The 18,929-nt window shown below is 40.4% G+C and overlaps 1 protein-coding gene across 1 annotated transcript; it reads left to right on the top strand.

The window, feature by feature from the left end:
* The first annotated feature begins 436 nt into the window (after positions 1–436).
* Positions 437–12,865, top strand: ccdc92ba (coiled-coil domain containing 92Ba). Its single transcript, XM_061682232.1, has 5 exons — positions 437–651; positions 727–805; positions 1,368–1,588; positions 5,417–5,464; positions 11,942–12,865. The coding sequence occupies exons 3-5, from the start codon at positions 1,456–1,458 to the stop codon at positions 12,655–12,657; spliced, it is 897 nt and encodes a 298-aa protein (XP_061538216.1). The 5' UTR covers positions 437–651; positions 727–805; positions 1,368–1,455; the 3' UTR covers positions 12,658–12,865.
* The last annotated feature ends 6,064 nt before the right edge of the window (positions 12,866–18,929 follow it).

Raw genomic sequence — 18,929 nt, 5'->3', positions numbered from 1 at the left:
ATTTATCACCTCTGCCTGACGTACACGGGTGTTTCCCAAGCAAGAAAGACCATATAGGCCACCCCAAAAACCAAAACACCCTGTACGACAAATATTTATCTTTAAATAATTGCTTTTGAAAAAATAACTACCAACGCTGGAAAAACGAAAACTCCATAATATATTTTGTTAACTTCTTTTCGTATGTTCATGCAAGTAAAGAATTGCGTGTGCCAATAACACAACATTTGAGATCTGTATGGAACAAATAATAAACAGCCATTTCCATTTAGCGACAACTTCACACAGACATGTGACACTGACACTGCGTTGTGACGTGTCACATCAACCTATTCCGATCTGTGATCCCACCAATCAGCTGCCAGGTCGCCTCTGTGGTACGACGTTTGTTCTCGCGTGATCTAACCACCGTGTTCTCGTTCACACCACACCCGCCCCACAGAATCCGAGCCAGAAGGATTGTAGCTCATGTTAACGCTGGATTTAGCTTTTACCGGAGCAGTAGTTGTTCGGTTTTTATGTCAACAGCAACACTTTTAAGACTGCTTCACGCTCACTGCATGGAGTCGCGTGAAGGATACAAGCCTGTAAGCAACACGTTTGTGAGCATTGGGGGTCGAGTTTCGTCTATTCTTTGCATTAATACTCAAGGTAAGGAGACAAAACGCTGTTATTATTTTCCTATCCAGCTGCATCCAATGTTAATTTCTTTCTTCCTTTGGACAGAACCTCAGCAAGAAGTTCTCTAGTGATGACATCTTTAACAAAAGCAGTGCTGGAGCGCCACGGGCTACATCCATAAAATGTGTGTTCCATTTACATTTGCAAAGGGGTGGAACATTTTCAGGAAATTTCTGGAAAGTTTCCACTGAGTTTACATCCAATTAAATTAAACCGGAGGATTTAGGAAATATTCCAAATTGGAAACTTTCCATGAAAATTATGGAATTAATGGTATTTAACTGGGTATTGAAATGTATCACATTAAAACATTTTCTTTTGTCATCAGCAGACATCCATGCAAAATAGCTCTCATTCCCCACATTTGAGTGCATTACAGTAACTTAATTACTTTTTTTTTTTTTTTTTACTTCACTCCAACATTTTCCCGAGCAACGCAAAGCAAAAAAAAAAAAAAAAAAAAAAAAATCCCCCAAGAAACGGCTCGTACTTGCATGAAATGTGCTTGTTTTGAAACGGCTCGTACTTGCATGAAATGTGCTTGTTTTAGTCAGGATGATAATTTTTTCCCCCCCCAACTAGATTTAAAGTTCTTTATTAAGTACCAATATTTAATTTTGTGAATTCCCCCCCCCCCCCCCCCAACTTGTTCCCACCCACACACTCCCATTCTTTTCAATGGAAAGTTTCCCATTTGCCTGAATTTTGCAACCCTCGCCCCATCTTCGTGAGCGCCCCTCTGCCCCTTGCCTCCCTGTGAGTGCAAACCCAGCCATGGGCGAAGAGAGCAACGTGGCCCGACAGCTGGAGAGCACGGAGAGGAGCGTGGTGTTCCTCAGGCAGGAGCACCTCACTTTGCTCCACGGGCTCCACGTGGAGATCCTTTCCCTGCAGAGGCGGTGCTCGGGTGAGTGTCTTATTAAAAATGTATGCAGCAAATTATGATTCAGCAGTTTACTTCTATGCTTATGCAAAGGCAGAAAGTAACGAAGTAAATACTTAGTTACTGTACTTAAGAGGAGTTCTTTTTCTGATGACTCTTTACTCCCTACGTTGGGAAACATGTCTGTACTTTCTACTCCTTATTTTGTTAAAACATGCACATTACGTTTTCAACCTCCGCGGATGACGTCACTAAATAGAGACGGGTAAAGTCAACCACAGTTGAGGGCGCATTACCGACGATGGTAACAGATTCGTTGAGGCTGGATATTCCCCATCCCTGGCGTTATTTAATTGAATTGTTTGACGTTATTGGCGAGAAGACTGTTTCTCGGCAAATGCGTTGTTTTGCGCAAGCCTAAACCACCAGTTTCTGGATCTCAAAAATCTACTGTAAATCTAAAGAAAAAAGTCTAATTTGAAAAAAACATACTGTACAATTAATTTTCATTTGTTATCATGAGCTAATTTATAATTTTTTGTTACCTTCACAAAATTAGCAAATCTATGGGAACACATTGTTTTGATTGCATAAAATTTGAGCCAATGATGGCTCGCTTTTTACTTATGTACTTAAGTACATGTAAGAAGTCTGTTACAGTACATTTCGTATAGCCGTTGAATCAGTGCTTGTACTTTTTACCAGAGTAGTATCTATAGTTAAGTACATAATCAATACTTTTCCCACCTCCATGACTTTTCAAGCGTGTTTTTCAAGATGCTGATCTATTTTGATAGCAATGAATTGAGTCATATTTTATTTTGCAATGATGAGTGATCTGAATATTTTGCATGTTGCAGATTATAATTTTTCCACTATCAAAAATTCTTATTATTCCTAACATAAATAACTTCGTACTCTCTAACATGACCAAGCAGGTATAACTGCTGACATACAAGTGAAAAAAATATCTTTCACAAATAATGTATAGTGAATTGATGTTTTCCAGGCTCAAATAATCACCATAAAACTCAGGGGGGGGGGGGAATCTGTTCAAAGTGCTTGCTTATTAGGTTAATTTTAAGACTGTAAATTGTTCATAGGTGCGAATGTGTGTGTGATTGTCTTGCTAGTTCACGAGCAACCCAAACGAGGACAAATCTTATAGAAAATAGTTGGATGGAATAGTTGGTCGATTGTAATGGAAATTCCAAAAGAAACAAAAACACCAAAGAAAAAGCACAACACACTTGTGTAGTTCAACCTTAAGATGTGCACTGTGTCAAGTTTCACAGAAAACTGAAGGTTGAACTCAAATTGTTATTGTACTTTTTGGGGTATTGCACTTGAGAGGTTGCACAGTATTCATTTATGCTGTGCTTGTGTTCTGTATTAATCAGCATGAATAGCACCAGGCTCCTAACCTATTAGTGTCCCTTTGACATGAATCAATGCCAGACAATGATGACAACGTGATGATGTCATGTTACAGTTCCTGGAGATGACATCATTTTCTCTGACCACCTTGTGGATCTATCGTTCATTAGATTAAAGTCAGCTAATATACATATACTAGGATAGGTCTGTGTGTGTGTGTGTGCATGTCTGTGGCCCTTCAATACATTTTATGACTTTCATTCTCTAAAACCTTAAAATTACAAGGTTAACCATATAAGTGGTGATTTTAGTTCCGGATATGAGAATATATTTATTCACAGAAATACAGTATACACATACAGTGTAATGTAGTGCTTTCAGAATGATGTATGCAAAGTATATCCTTCATGGTTAAGAAAAACTATTCGTGAACTACAACTTTCTGGAACCAAAGCACTGTTTCATATTGAAATGAAGAGAAATAGAATTCATCCGTTCCAGTCAAAAAAATTTTTTTACCTTGTTGTACCCAGTTTTTAGTTAAAACTAAATACAGTGCAATGTAGAAATAAGTGAAAACACTTTATTATGGAAAGAAAATAACGGTGTGTTCGCTAGCAAATCACATCTTCGCCTTTTTGAAATAAAGAGGCTATATAGATAGCTATCGGCTAATCATATCACCAGCAAGCCCCTTTTTATTTATACACACCAACAATAATTTTTCTTCCTCCTCGGCAATTTGAGTTCTTGGCATCGTCGAAACAGTCACTCCTTTATGCGCAAATCACAATGGCTGTCTTTTTTGCCTTTTTGTTCTTAATAGTACAGATGGTAGATTTGCACAGTGAGATCACAAACACTATTTTCATGTTTAGCTATTATGTCCACTTATTTAAACCGTAATGCAGTACAAAAGGCTTCCAAATAACACTATTGCTAGCAGTTTTCAGTTCTCTGGAGCCAAAAAAAATGGCTATTTTTGAGCAAAAAAACTAAAATCCTGCAATGCGAGACGCATAGTCAATGATCTCTATATGGCACAAAAAAAAAGCACGACTGAGCCTTTTGCGTCCATGCCAAGACTGTTAGTGAACTGATGCATAGTGTATGAACCAAGGCAGTATTTCTTTGAAAACTTTGTTCACTAACTCAATAGTCTGTCAACCTGGGTGTTCATGTACTGAGTTACCACTGTACTTGCAAAACAACGAGATCTACAGTAAACCGTGCAAACGGAACTTCCTCGTGAACAGAGGACCCCGTCTTGCTCATTACCACCTGGTAGCGACTCAGAACAGCTTTGTGTCTCAGCACACTGAAGAGGATCAGTTGTCATCGGTCCGAGTCTTTTATGTGTTTGGATTGTTATTGCCAGACATTAAAAAAAAAAAAAAAAAAAAATAGCCAAGGAGTGCATTCTGCCAGCTAGCTAAAGTGCTGCTACCTGAAGGGCAGTCGGAGGTTGATGTGATGTTCACATACTTTGTGATATTTATTTTTTATTCATTCAAATTTGGCAAGCTTGTCAATAATACTATTCTCTGTGGACATTTTTTGGTCAGTTTACTGGGCCTTTAAAAAGTGTACATTTGTCTGATCCTGCACCAAAATGTAGATGACGAGAGGTTGAACAAGGGATGCTTGCCAGAGCAGTTCGGGGTTCAGTCGCTCCTTTATATAAACAACACCTCCGACTACCAATCTCAATTTCCATACAATGATCCACCCCTTGTAACATAGACATACTGCGTTACTGCTGTTTGACAGTAGTCTCTTAAGGACAGTAATCTCCATAAAATTATTGATTCTTTCCATCTCTCTTCCTGTATTCTTCCCCTCTCCTCTTCCAGCTGCATGGTCATGCATGTGAGAATACTGCAGTGCTGGAAAGCATGGGTGTGACAGTGACCGTATATATTAAACACTCACTGGACACATTTTAATTATTATAGGAGAGTGGGAAAACAGTGGAGGGATTTGTAAGATGGACTGCTCTGATTTTATAATGGGTGTGTCACATGGTCTTTGTCCATATCGTGTATTATTTAAAATCTGATACTATTTCTTTGTTTTAAGATGATTGAATTTGCTTTCGATTGCATGGTTTTGTGGCAGTTGCCTTCTGTTATTAAACGTAATAATAGTGCACAGGCAGCGTTTTTTCTTTGAGTACGTATTGATTTCGGAGAGCAATGGTTATAAATGTGAAGCTGTATGTCTGACTGCAATAAAGACAGTTTTGACGAGCAAGTGTAACTTGGCCACGTCTCTGACAGTGATTCTTTAATGCAAAGTCTCAGATTTAGCTTCATTATTTATGTATGAACATGTGGAAATGTGCTTGGAGCAGCATCTAGCAATGTTAACTTGTAAGAAAATGTCTTTTTAATGAGACGTTTGGCTCAAAATTGACACTCCGACAGGATTTCTGTATTTGCTTTTCTTTAACCTGCCTTTTTTCTTGCTTTTCAGAATTGACAACTGAACTAAAGTTGAAACCTCCGGGCCACAGCCAAATAGGTATGTTGAAAGAGAGCCCAATCCCTTGCAGTCCCGTTATATCACATTACGTAATTTATGTCTGTCTTTTCCATCTTTCGACATGGCCTACATTTCTCAGAGATTAAGCATTCAGTCCCTATCCAAGCACAACCCCCAATGCAGCATCAGTAACATGGCTGCATCAGTCCCTGCGTCCTCCCCATCCCCCAGGGACATCTCTTTCTCTCTCTCACTCACTCACTCACTCACTCACTCACTCACTCACTCACTCTCTCACACACACACACACACACTGTCCTTACAACCCTTACACAAAACGGACTTTCTATTCACATATACTGTATGTGCTTTGATGGGAGCTGACCCAATAATCTGAAATGAAGAGAGCAAATTGGTTAAGGCTTTATGAGGGCAGTGGCAATAGGAAGAACTGCTGCAAAGATAGCCTGTTCTGACACACAATACGCAGTCCCTGCTGGATGTTTTAATTGTTGCTTCAATTTAGAGATGTGCACCATTTTGTAACAGCAAGCGAAAATGGAAAAAAAAGAGGAGCCAAAAGGCGAGCAGTGCCTGTGTAGCTGCATTACTCAGCTTTTAGAAGCGTCTCTTTTTCCAAGGAAAGTTATGTGCCTATCCTTCAAAAGAATGCACTCTCCTCCCACCCTGGCAAATTGATCCGTCCTACCCTTGTTGTCCCACGGGGGTGTCTGTTTACAACAGACAGCGAGAGAAACCAGAAGTAGGCAATGAGAGGTAGCAAGATGCAAAGAAAGGGGAGGTAGAGAGAGAGATTCAAGGGAAACGATGGGGGTGGAGGGGAGAAGCGTGCGGTGTTATACGAAGATCACATTATGAAGTCTCAAGTATTATGAGCTCAACCTGGGTGTGGTGATGATGAGCGACTGCAATCCTGGGATTCTATGTCTGAGTATCTTTCCTGGAATACAAAAAAGAGAGATGGTGTGCAGGAATATCAAGGAGAGCTTAAGTTAAACATTTAAGTACATTATATGGACACAAGTATTGAGCCAACTGGAAGTGAACATGAAAGAAAATATAGACTCTGTTCCCCTTCTGAGAAGGCTTTCCACAAGATGTTGGCGTGTGTCAGGGAATTTTTGTCCATTAATTCAGAAGAGCATGAGTGAGCTCAGAGGTCACTAATGTGCTCACCAGGGCCCTCGTGTACAAAGACTTCCGTGGATTTCTTACTGAAACATAGCGTACGCTCAAATCCAAAAATATCCAGAATGAATCTGTGTATGCATGAATCCAAGCACATTTCCATTGTACAACCCCAATTCCAGTGAAGTTGGGATGTTGTGTTAAACATAAATAAAAACAGAATACAATGATTTGCAAATCATGTTCAACCTATATTTAATTGAATACACTACAAAGACAAGATATTTAATGTTCAAACTGATAAACGTGATTGTTTTTAGCAAATAATCATTAACTTAGAATTTTATGGCTGCAACACATTCCAAAAAAGCTGGGACAGGGTCATGTTTACCACTGTGTTACATCACCTTTTCTTTTAACAATATTCAATAAACGTTTGGGAACTGAGGACACTAATTGTGGAAGCTTTGTAGGTGGAATTCTTTCCCATTCTTGCTTGATGTACAGCTTCAGCTGTTCAACAGTCCGGGGTCTCCGTTGTCATATTTTATGCTTCATAATGCGCCACACCTTTTCAATGGGTCAGTTTGGCAGTCAGTTTGAACATTAAAATCTTGTCTTTGAAGAAATAGAAAATGAGCAAGGTATTTGAGAAAATGATTTTTTCTGACTGTAAAGTGGAAACGCTGCTAAATGAAGTGGAGGCGCGCAAGAAAATCCTCTTTGGCACGCTGTCCTCCGGCGTGAACAACAAGCGGAAGAGGAGTGAATGGGACAGCATGTGTGGGGCTGTCATTGCTGAGGGGTCACAACAGCGCACACACCCTGAACTAAAAAAGAAGTGGGCTGATATAAAGGTGGATATGAAGTGGCGCACAGCTGCCCGCCGCCAAGATCTGGCAGAGGAACCGGCGTGGAGGGCCTCACCACGTTTGAGGAGAGAGTAGTTGCAATCATGGATGACGCTACTCTCACAGGTGGCTGACTCTGATTACCCCCAAGGTAAATACCATTTATTTTTTATAACTCACAACAAATATGTTCATACAGTAACCTATACTCAGCCCTATGAGATAAAGGTTCATGCGTAAATGTTGTGTGTATGGTATTTAGTTTGTAATAAATCTTTTGAATTCAAATAGAAGCATGTCAGTATATCAAAGACTGTGACTCATGTTTAATTACTCAATTTATTATTTTAATACACAGGAGAGGACACGCATTTTCTGCGTGCTACATGTTTACGGGATTCCTCTCCCGTCCGTCCCTGGTGTCACAGACGCGGAGGGTTCGTCCACAGTTACTGGCGTATCCGCCGCAATTACGCCCCAAGAACAGGCTGCTGCCCGCCTGACTGGCCGTGTCCTCGCCCGTGCTGTGCTGGAGTCACAACAAGGGATTGTGAGGGCAATAGGCGGCATAAATGATCGCCTTGATCAGTTCATAGGTGTCCTCTCAAAAACAATTGCTTCATTAAATACAGTGGTTAAGTGAATTCTGCTTTAGTCTGGGCCTGTTCGACTGCATTGTATGGGAATTGGATATATCTGGCGGACAAGTGGATAATTCCTTCCCACACGGCAATCTCCTCCCTTGGCCAGCTTTGCTCAGTAAGCCCTAATGGCCAGGTCTAACTCTGCTTTTCATGTGCACCCCCACCCCCAGAGAGTTTGACAGCAATGAAGGGCGCAAAGGTTGTATACAGAGCAAGCAAGCAAAAAGAATATACTGTTGTCAGCTTTAAATTCATGTGAAGAGGAAGCTGCAGCCACTGTGTCTCGTGGGACAATATGTATCAGAACTAACCGAATGAACTTTTAGTATACGCTCCTTGAGTCCAACTATGGTTTATTTTTAGATATTGATGCCAGACAAGCAATAAATTATAGTGGCCATACACAATATTGCACTGTGTCCGCATATATCGACGACACCATACAGTCGTGCGTTGAGATACAAAAAAATTTCTGCTGCACTTTACGTTCCTAAGAGCACAGTGGGCTCCATAATCCTTAAATGGAAGACGTTTGGGATGACCGGAACCCTTCCTAGAGCTGGCTGTCCGGCCAAACTGAGCAATTGGGGGAGAAGAGCCTTGGTGAGAGAGGTAAAGAAGAACCCAAAGAGGCTCTGGCTGAGCTCCAGAGATGCAGTCGTGAGATGGGCAAAAGTTCTAGAAAGTCAACCATCACTGCAGCCCTCCACCAGTCGGGGCTTTATGGCAGAGTAGCTCGACGGAAGCCTCTCCTCAGTGCAAGACACATGAAAGCCCACATGGAGTTTGCTAAAAAACACCTGAAGGACTCCAAGATGGTGAGAAATAAAATTCTCTGGTCTGATGAGACCAAGATAGAAATTGTTGGCCTTAATTCTAAGTGGCATGTGTGGCAAAAACCAAGCACTGCTCATCACCTGTCCAATACAGTCCCAACATTGAAGCATGGTGGTGGCAGCGTCATGCTGTGGGTGTGTTTTTCAGCTGCAGGAACAGGGAGACTGGTTGCAATCGAAGAAAAGATGAATGCGGCCAAATACAGGGATATCCTGGACGAAAACCTTCTCCAGAGTGCTCAGAACCTCAGAGTGGGCCGAAGATTCACCTTCAAAAAAGACAATGACCATAAGCACACGGCTAACTTACTGAAGGAGTGGCTTCAGAACAACTCCGTGACTGTTCTTGAATGGCCCGGCCAGAGCCCTGACTTAAACCCAATTGAGCATATCTGGAAAGACCTGAAAATGGCTGGGCACCAACGCTCACCATTCAACCTGACAGAATTGGAGAGGATCTGCAAGGAGGAATGGCAGACAATCCCCAAATCCAGGTGTGAAAAACTTAGCTCAAAAGGGTCCTTCTACTAAATACCGAGCAAAGGATCTGAATACTTATGGCTGTGTGATATTTCAGTTTTTCTTTTTTAATAAATCTGCAAAAATTTCAACAATTCATTTTTTCTTCTGTCAATATGGAGTGCTGTGTGTACTTTAATGTGGGAAAAAATAACTTAAATTATTTTAGCAAATGGCTGCTATATATATATATATATATATATATATATTAAAAAAGTAAAAAATTTAAGGGGGTCTAAATACTTTCGGTACCAATTGTAAATCCCAGTAAGACGTTTGGTGGGAAACAAACAAAAAAACACAACCACATTGTCAACTTCGTTTTTTACGTAGTGCCCACCTGTGTTCTGACTGGTACTACTACAGTTGGATGAAATGGTGCCTTTTATAATAAGATGAAGCACTTGCGTTCTTTTTATTTTTTTTAAAATTGTCTTATGTTTTTCATACTCGCAAAAACATTTAAAAACTGAAATCTATTTATATTTCTTTTTGTTTGAAATTGCCTCACTAGAAATGTTTATAAACAAGAAAATGCAGTCTACTCCTATTTGCACAATGTGAATTTAAGAAAAATACTGTTGATCATCTAAAAGAGGAAACCAGTTGGTCGTTCATGAAGTGAAATGTCTCATTTTCTCATGTATCCATAATTGGTCTTTAACGAAACTGATAAACTTTGTTTTTAGCAAATAATCAATAACTTTGAATTTTATGGTTGCAACACGTTCCAAAAAAGCTGCGACAGGTGGCAAAAAAGACTGAGAAAGTTGTGGAATGCTCATCGAACATCCCACAGGTGAACAGGCTAATTGGGAACAGGTGGGTGCCATGGGTATAAAATTAACTTCCCTGAATTGCTCAGTCATTCACAAGCAAAGATGGGACGAGGTTCACCTCTTTGTGAACAAGTACATGAGAAAATAGTTGAACAGTTTAAGGACAATGTTCCTCAACGTATAATTGCAAGGAGGATTTCATCATCTCCGGTCCATAATATCACCAAAAGGTTCAGAGAATCTGGAGAAATCACTGCATGTAAGCGGCAAGGCTGAAAACCAACATTGAATGCCCGTGACCTTCGATCCCTAAGGCGGCACTGCATCAAAGTGTAAAGGATATCACCACATGGGCTCAGGAACACTTCAGAAAACCAATGTCAGTAAATACAGTTTGGCGCTACATCCGTAAGTGCAACTTGAAACTCTACTATGCAAAGCAAAAGCCATTTATCAACAACACCCATAAACGCTGCCGGCTTCTCTGGACCATGGCTCATCTAAGAGGGACTGATGCAAAGTGTAAAAGTGTTCTGTGGTCCGACGAGTCCACATTTCAAATTGTTTTTGGAAATTGTGGACGTCGTGTCCTCCGGGCCAAAGAGGAAAATAACCATCCGGATTGTTATGGGCGCAAAGTTCAAAACCCAGCATCTGTGATGGTATGTGTTAATGCCATTGGCATGGGTAACTTACACATCTGTGAAGGCACCATTAATACTGGAAGGTACATACAGGTTTTGGAGAAACATATGCTGCCATCCAAGCAACGTCTTTTTTATGGACGCCCCTGCTTATTTCAGCAAGACAATGCCAAACCACATTTTGCACGTGTTACAACAGCGTGGCTTCGGAGTAAAAGAGTGCAGGTACTAGACTGGCCTGCCTGTAGTCCTGGCCCATTCACTCCTCTTTTGCTTGTTGTTCACGCCAGAGGACAGCGTGCCAAAGAGGATTTTCTTCCGCGCCTCCACTTCATTTAGCAGCGTCTCCACTTTACAGTCAGAAAAAATATGTTTCTTCACTGCCTTGCTCATTTTCTATTTCTTCAAAGACAAGATATTTAATGTTCAAAATGACTGCCTGCAGTCCAGACCGGTCTCCCATTGAAAAGGTGTTGCGCATTATGAAGCGTAAAATATGACAACTGAGACCCCGGACTGTTGAACAGCTGAAGCTGTACATCAAGCAAGAATGGGAAAGAATTCCACCTACAAAGCTTCAACAATTAGTGTACTCAGTTCCCAAACGTTTATTGAATGTTGTTTAAAGAAAAGGTGATGCAACACAGGAGTAAACCTGACCCTGTCCCATGTGTTTTGGAACATGTTGCAGCCATAAAATTCTAAGTTAATGATTATTTTCTAAAAACAATAAATTTTATCAGTTTGAACATTAAATATCTTGTCTTTGTAGTGTATTCAATTAAATATAGGTTGGACATGATTTGCAAATCACTGTATTTCTGTTTTTATTTGTTTAACACAATGTCCCAACTTCATTGGAATTGGGGTTGTAGTAAGTTTGGTCTGTATAGCAGATTTTCACCTACTGCGGAAGGGTCTGGAAAGTATCCCCTGCTTCACTGAAATGTTTCTTATCAAAGTAACACTGCTTGGCATGCATATTAGTGTTTTCATCCATTTTGCTATTCAGTGTGATAGGATTGTTTTCAAAACACTGCTGTGAATCATTTTTGAAATTTCACATCTCTTTCTTTGATCTTTCACTGTATTAGAAATACAAGAAGAGGAGGAGCTGCTGGAGGTCCGCTGCAGGTATGTAGAAGACCGTCTGTGCGAGCAGGAGTGCACCATAGGAGAAATTCACAAGGAGCTGAGCCACAAGGGCGCATTGGTGGGAGCCCTTCGAGCCAATCTGAAGGAAAAAGAACGGCACTTCCTGGAGGAGCTCAAACGGCGCAGCCACTGCTCCACCATCTTGAACACTGAGCTGCAGAAACAAACTGAGGCAGCGGCGTACCTCTCCTTTCAGCTGCATGCTGCCAAGCAGAAGCTGCATCACCAGCGACTGCAGCAGAGGCACGCGCTCCTGACAAGAGCTTCCAGTCAGGCACCTCAGTACTGCGGCAACAGCATCTCTCCCCAGCAGGTGCTCCTGGGAGCAACCAACTCCTCTCCTGTAGTTAAACCCAAGCGAAAGAACACGAGAGGCTTCTCCAGAATGGAGCGCGCCCGGGAATGTGTGCCCATGGAGAAAGTGACCGGCCCTGCGGAGCCCGCAGCCATGCCGGACCCCGCCCTCTTCCTTCACGCCTGGAGGCTCCGAGTGAACTCCAGGCAAACCGTAACACAGAGACTACCTCCACTTGGCGTGGAACAAGAAGATGCGGAGGGAGTGGGTCAGCAAGAACCAGTGGTGCCTCAAGAAGATGCAGCCAGACTGATGTCTGCAACTGCAGCGGCCCCTGCTGCTAAGGCACAGGCAGATTAGCAAAGAACTGATCTTTGAACTTCTTTTGTTATTCTGGATTTTGACTGATATACACCATCGACCAGGGGTGGGCAAAGTATGGCCCGGGAGCCACATACCGCCCACTGCGTTCTTTAATCCAGCCCACCAAGGATTTCCATTAGCAAGGCTCGTCATTTTCGTAGCTTTAATTTAGCTGTTTCCCCCCCCCCCCCCCCCCCCCCCCCCCCCCCCCTACAATTTAATGAAAATATATATTCCTTTTTAAAATTGTATTTGTATTCATTATAATAATTGGTTATTTTTAGAAAAGATAAAATATGCAACATTTTGTTTTTATTGCATTAAACAGGTTAATTTTAATAAAATGAATAAAAATGATGAGTTATTATCCATCCATCCATGTTCCGTACCGCTTATCCTCACTAGGATTGCGAGCGTGCTGGAGCCTGTCCCAGCTGACTGCACGAGAAGTTGGGTACACCCTGAACTGGTCGCCCGCCATTCGCAGGGCGCATACAGTATAAACCAACAACCATTCATATTCACACCTAAGGACAATTTAGAGGCTTCAATTAACTTACCATGCATGTTTTTGGGATGTGTAAGGAAACCGGAGTACCCGGAGCAAACCCCACAGGCACAGAGAGAACATGCAAACTTCATAGAGGTGCGGCCGGATTTGAACTCGGGTCCTCAGAACTATGAGGCACTACTAGCCGGCACTACTAGCCGCCCACCATGAGTTATTGTATTGATTAAAATAAATTATTGTAATATATTAAAATCTACATATAATAATTTTCGTATTCCTACGATTGGCTGGCGACCAGTTCAGGGTGTACCCCGCCTCTCACCCAAAGATAGCTGGGATAGGCTCCAGCGCGCCCGCGACCCTATTGAGGTTAACCAATACAGGAAATGGATAAATGAATTTTCATATTTTAACTTTTTAAAATTATTTTTACCTTATGTATGAATGAACTGAGCCATGTTTTCATTTTAAAAATCAAAGCTGGGCCTTGAGTACAAAGGTTTGCCCACCTCTGCCAGAGACCCTTTTTCAATATGAACTACAGTGCGATACAGAACTTAGTACGTGTCACTTTAAGTCAATCTTTGATTCAAGTAGAACGTGCATACAGGTGTCACTTGTATACTGTGGGGCCTTATTAGTAAAGCAATCTTTTCTTTTTTGAGTGCAGCTGAGCAGCCATGTTGGGAAGACCATGAGCTTTTTTTGTGTGGCCGAGAGCAACTGTGACCTTTCAAGGTGAACCATAAATCAGCCCCACACTGTGTTTGTGTGAACTATCTGAGGCATATGAGTCCGTTACTGGACTACAGCAGATCAACAACGACGAACTTTTTTTTATTTCATACAGCTGTATCTCTCATACATTTTATGTGTTTAGATTTGGAGGTGGTGGCAAAATAACTAAGGAATTGTACTGGAATTTGTACTGTACTCACTCAATACATTAACACCAAACAGTCTGCTCGTTAATGACCGAATTAAACTCACTGTTGACACTTGTTACCTTTTGACAGGTGAAATGCACAATTTACCAGACAGCAAAATGTTTAAAATGTCTACCACACCATGCATTTTAATTATCCCATGAAACACGACGAAACTCTGAAAGTTGGACTGCTGAGGTAGCTGTGGCTTTTTTTTAATTTAATTTTATTTTTTTCGCAAATTGTCAATTTTAAATAGAAATACTAAACGTTTTTGTCAATGATTTGAATATGTTCCTCGTGAATGACACAGTCCTAAGCGTTTTTTAAAAAACTGTGTTCTTGATACACAAATTGCTTTGTATAAACAGCTGCTCAGTTGTTATTCAACCGTGAATCACTCACCACGATTGAATTTTGTGTTCCAAACAAAAACACCAGAGGCAACTAATCTGCTCGAGGGGCTTCCTTTTATTTACATCTCAGGAAAAAATGGACAAACAAGAGTGTGATTGCTGGTTAAGTGAGGGATTTTTTTAAGTCGATGGTGTAGTTGTAACACGTGTACAGTACTAACTCTTAATACTGTAGCTGTATCAATGTACAGGGAGAATGTAAAGAGAGTAGCCTTGTTAGTTATGCAAGTGTAAAAAGAAGTCCTTATGTGTAAGAATGAGCAAATTGAATTCAATAAGTAAACTCTGGATACTTACAGTAAGTCAATAATTTTTCTGGTATACATTCAGAGCTCCAATGTAATGGATGGTTTGTGGGAGAGCAAACAATTCATTTGGTTTTCTATGAAAGAATATGATGATAATTTTTTTATTTATTAATTCCTTTATGTTAATGTGACAATCCTGCTTTAAAACATTTTAGTTGTGACGATTGGCTGGCGGCCAGTTCGGGGTGTACGCCGCCTCTCGCCCGAAGATAGCTGGGATAGGCTCCAGCACGCCGGTGACCCTAGTGAGGAGAAGCGGAATGGAAGCTGAATGAATGAATGAGACTTGAGGCATATCCTAACTGTGACGTCTGATTAGAACTAGAAGTATTATGTTTTGTCTTAAATTGAGCAATATAGTCCTATATTTATATATATATAATCTTTAGGTTGTGACAGCTGTTCTACAGACTAAATGTGTTTATATTTCATTACTGTTGTCCATTGTTTAATACCTCTTTGTAAGATTCTGTTGAGCTGATAAATAGGAGTATTTGAACACTTACCGTAACATTCTGATTATATGCTGCATGAGTGGCAGCGATAAACGCGGCCATGCCGTTATTCCACATATGACTGTCAGGATAGAATGCCAGCTCGAACCTTTGTCCCAAATGGTAAGCCATTATAGCATAACTGTGTGACTTATTCCAGTAGGGGATCTTTCTTTCAAATTCCTGGTACAGCAGGAATTCTGAATTAAGACTGTTAAACACACAGTATCCAAAAATGAAACATCAGGTAGATTAAACTCTTTATCCACCCAGTTGGAGCTTGTTGTATGTAGCACTACAGTGCAGTAGGTCCCATTCAAGACTTGTGTATATTCCGATTTAACTAACTTGTTTTGGACTTGTGCATATTCAGCTTTAACGAACTTGTTTTGCATCTGTGCTTCAGTGTGACTCACAAGAATGAGAGCGCTTCCCTCGAAAGTGAGTGCCCGTATGATGAATTGTTTTCATTATTTGTAGTTCCAAGTCAATAATCCTCAGTCGACTGCAATATACAGTAACCCCACATCCCTCAGCCAGAGAAAATGTCTTCCATCTTTATATCGCATTTGGAGTTATTAGAACAATTTCAGACAACTTTTAGCGGCACCATAAAGCACATGCGGTGACGTGTAATTTGATGTATGCTTGCCATTCTCAACCACACAGGAGAAGTTCCTTCTAATATGACAACTGCATCAACTCTGTAAACCACTCTAAACATGATTGGAATAAAAACCAATACCTATCACTGTCAGTGTCTGCATGTTTTGAATGCTCACGAACAGTTCATTAGCTAGGCACAATCTAATGCGATCCAATACAAGGGCTGTATCACAATGGAAAATAATACTCAGATTTGATTGACATGCCACAAATATCCACATTTTGTAAAACGCTACAACTTTTTTTTTATATACCATATAGATCTAATTAGTGCATGAGTACCTCAGTGTCCAATAAGTGTATTAAAAGAAAGTGATGAGTCAAAAACATGACCGCAACTACATATTCAGTTAACACTGTATTTAATAGATTTAGATGCAGGACTTGAGTCTAAATTAATAAATATCTGACACATATTCAGACTATATAGTGCAAGAACACTACAGGAATCGTAATCTTCACATGTAGTTTTTGATTGAAAGAAACAAGGACACATGTCATGGCATAATGTACTGTATTTTGTAACTAGACAATTATGCATGGGAAACTAAACATCTGTCCTTGGATGTGATAAGAGCAACCTCTCCCTAGTCTGGTGGACCAGACTAAGGAAATGCACAGACAATACAACTGTCTCCGGTGTTCTGCAAAATACCAAGATCGCAAAGTGCTTTGGCGAATGCCTTGCTTGTTAGGTTTCCAATGGGCTCTAATTGCTATTTAAGGAGGGGGCTTCCACCTTTCAGGTCAAGGTATAATAGACAGTTGATGATGATGATGTGAGTCAGAAAGCAAGAAGACAAGGGACAGATGCTTGGCTGAAAGCACTTTTTTTTTCAAAACGTTTCTCTCTTAGCAGTTCTAAGATAAATATTCTTAAAAGACATTTCTAAATAAGATACTTTCATTTCTTCATCTTACGACAAACAGAAATTTCCTCAACATTTACAATTGTAATGATTTAATATTGACAGCTTATCAATGCCTCCCGTGTGGAGCAACACAGTAGAAGTCACCATAGGTTCGCAGTGTAATTAAATTCTTAGGGTAACCTCTTCTTCAAATGTATAACAAACCTAATTTTGATATGTAGCACATGAACTTAAAATTAATTATGATTAAATATTTGGCAAAATTATTGAAATTCATATCCACACACAATCGCTGGCCACAACTTAAACTGCATCAAATAATTATATATTATCTAGTTTTTATACACATTGTCCAAAAAAGCTACTAATATAGGTTAAACTATATGATTCTAGCGTATTTGGCACTGTCAACCAAACATTATTGTATTACTGTGTTATCAGTTTTTTTTTATGCAGCTAGAATATAGTACATCACAAGATTAGACTCTGAGTGTACCTGTTCTTTAGAGAGTTGATGGAATAATAAAGGTGTAAGGCATACTTTACATGTTGGCAGGGTCTACTGCATTATGCATGCCTCTGAGTGTAATTGATACCCTTCATTGTTTGACTCCACTGTGAGATTATCAAGAGTTGATTATATGATGGTCAAAGTTCATCTCTTCATTGAGTTTGGTGGTCTTTACACTCTTTCTGTGCTGTGAAGTTCACTAATGATTCCCAAACACTTTCACTTAATAGGTCCCAAAATTTGTATTGTGTGATGTGGAGTATGATGAATGATGTGTCTGCATTGTAGTAGATTTGTGTTCAACTCAAGACGCTGAGATTTCACACTGAGTATACCTAAATCAATTTTCAATTGAATACAATAATTCTTCATTGTCCACTGGGATGTAAAATTGTTTTTGGCTCACTAACGCAGAAGATATACAGCACTATAATAGATATTGACAATGGAAATAACATATATACATTTATATATATAAAAGTACAATAAGATCAAGTAAAATAAAACATTGAAATGGAGCCGTTCAGGTCATACGTAAAGGTGGATTGGTTACTTTGTTGAGTTTAGGATTGCGATGGTATTTGGAATCAAATATTTTTCTTTAGCCAGTGGAGCTCTGAAGCACCTCCAAGACTTCAGAAACTCAAAGTGGCAGGACACAGGACGAGAGCTGTCTGCTAGTATTCTCTGAGCTTTTTGCCTCGCCCTGTCAGTGCAAATGTGGACCAGAGGTTTCTGGGTTTTCCCGAACAACTTTACCTGCCATTTCATCAATTTTGACATCACACTTACGACTCAAGTGATGAAACCAAGCACAGAAATAAAATGTATAAACACTCTCAATATGTGCAGAATAGACAAGTTCTAACATTTGCAGACTGACACAAAGACAGCAGCATCTTCAAAGCTATTTCGCTTTGATTTTTTTTTTTTAAAGATAAAATCTGTATTTTCAGAAATGTGCAAGGGACTTTCAAGGACTGTACCAAGACATTTGAAGGTTTGCACAATTTTAACAAAATGGCCATCAATTGAAACTCGCTTTAGCGATAGTTCAGACTTTTTAAAACGGTTCAATCCCCGGCCCCGCCTGTGTGGAGTTTGCATGTTCTCCCCGTGCCTGCGTGGGTTTTCGCCGGGTACTCCGGTTTCCTCCCACGTCCCAAAAACATGCACGGTAGGTTGATTGAAGTCTCTAAAATTGCCTGTAGGTGTGAACGTGAGTGCGAATGGTTGTTTGTTTATGTGTGCCCTGCGATTGGCTGGCAACCAGTTCAGGGTGTACCCCGCCTCTTGCCCGAAGATAGCTGGGATAGGCTCCAGGTAAGCGGCTCAGAAAATGGATGGATGGATAAAAATAAATGACGATTCGTGAGTAAATTGAGTCGAGATCAGTTTACTTCACCATATATGCATTTTGTGACATTTGTGTAATGTAGAATATGTGCCTTGGCTCGATAAGGGATAGGAAACACACAGCCTTACAAAATATCACGAGCATATTGAGTGATAGAAATTTGTCGCGCGTGACTTTCCGTAGTAGCCTCAGTCAGTGGGCGGGGCCA

Source organism: Phycodurus eques, chromosome 7 (genome assembly GCF_024500275.1).
Source record: "Phycodurus eques isolate BA_2022a chromosome 7, UOR_Pequ_1.1, whole genome shotgun sequence".
NCBI classification, from domain to species: Eukaryota; Metazoa; Chordata; class Actinopteri; order Syngnathiformes; family Syngnathidae; genus Phycodurus; species Phycodurus eques.
Note: the sequence above shows the minus strand (reverse complement) of the source record. Positions and strands in the feature narration are given on the sequence as shown.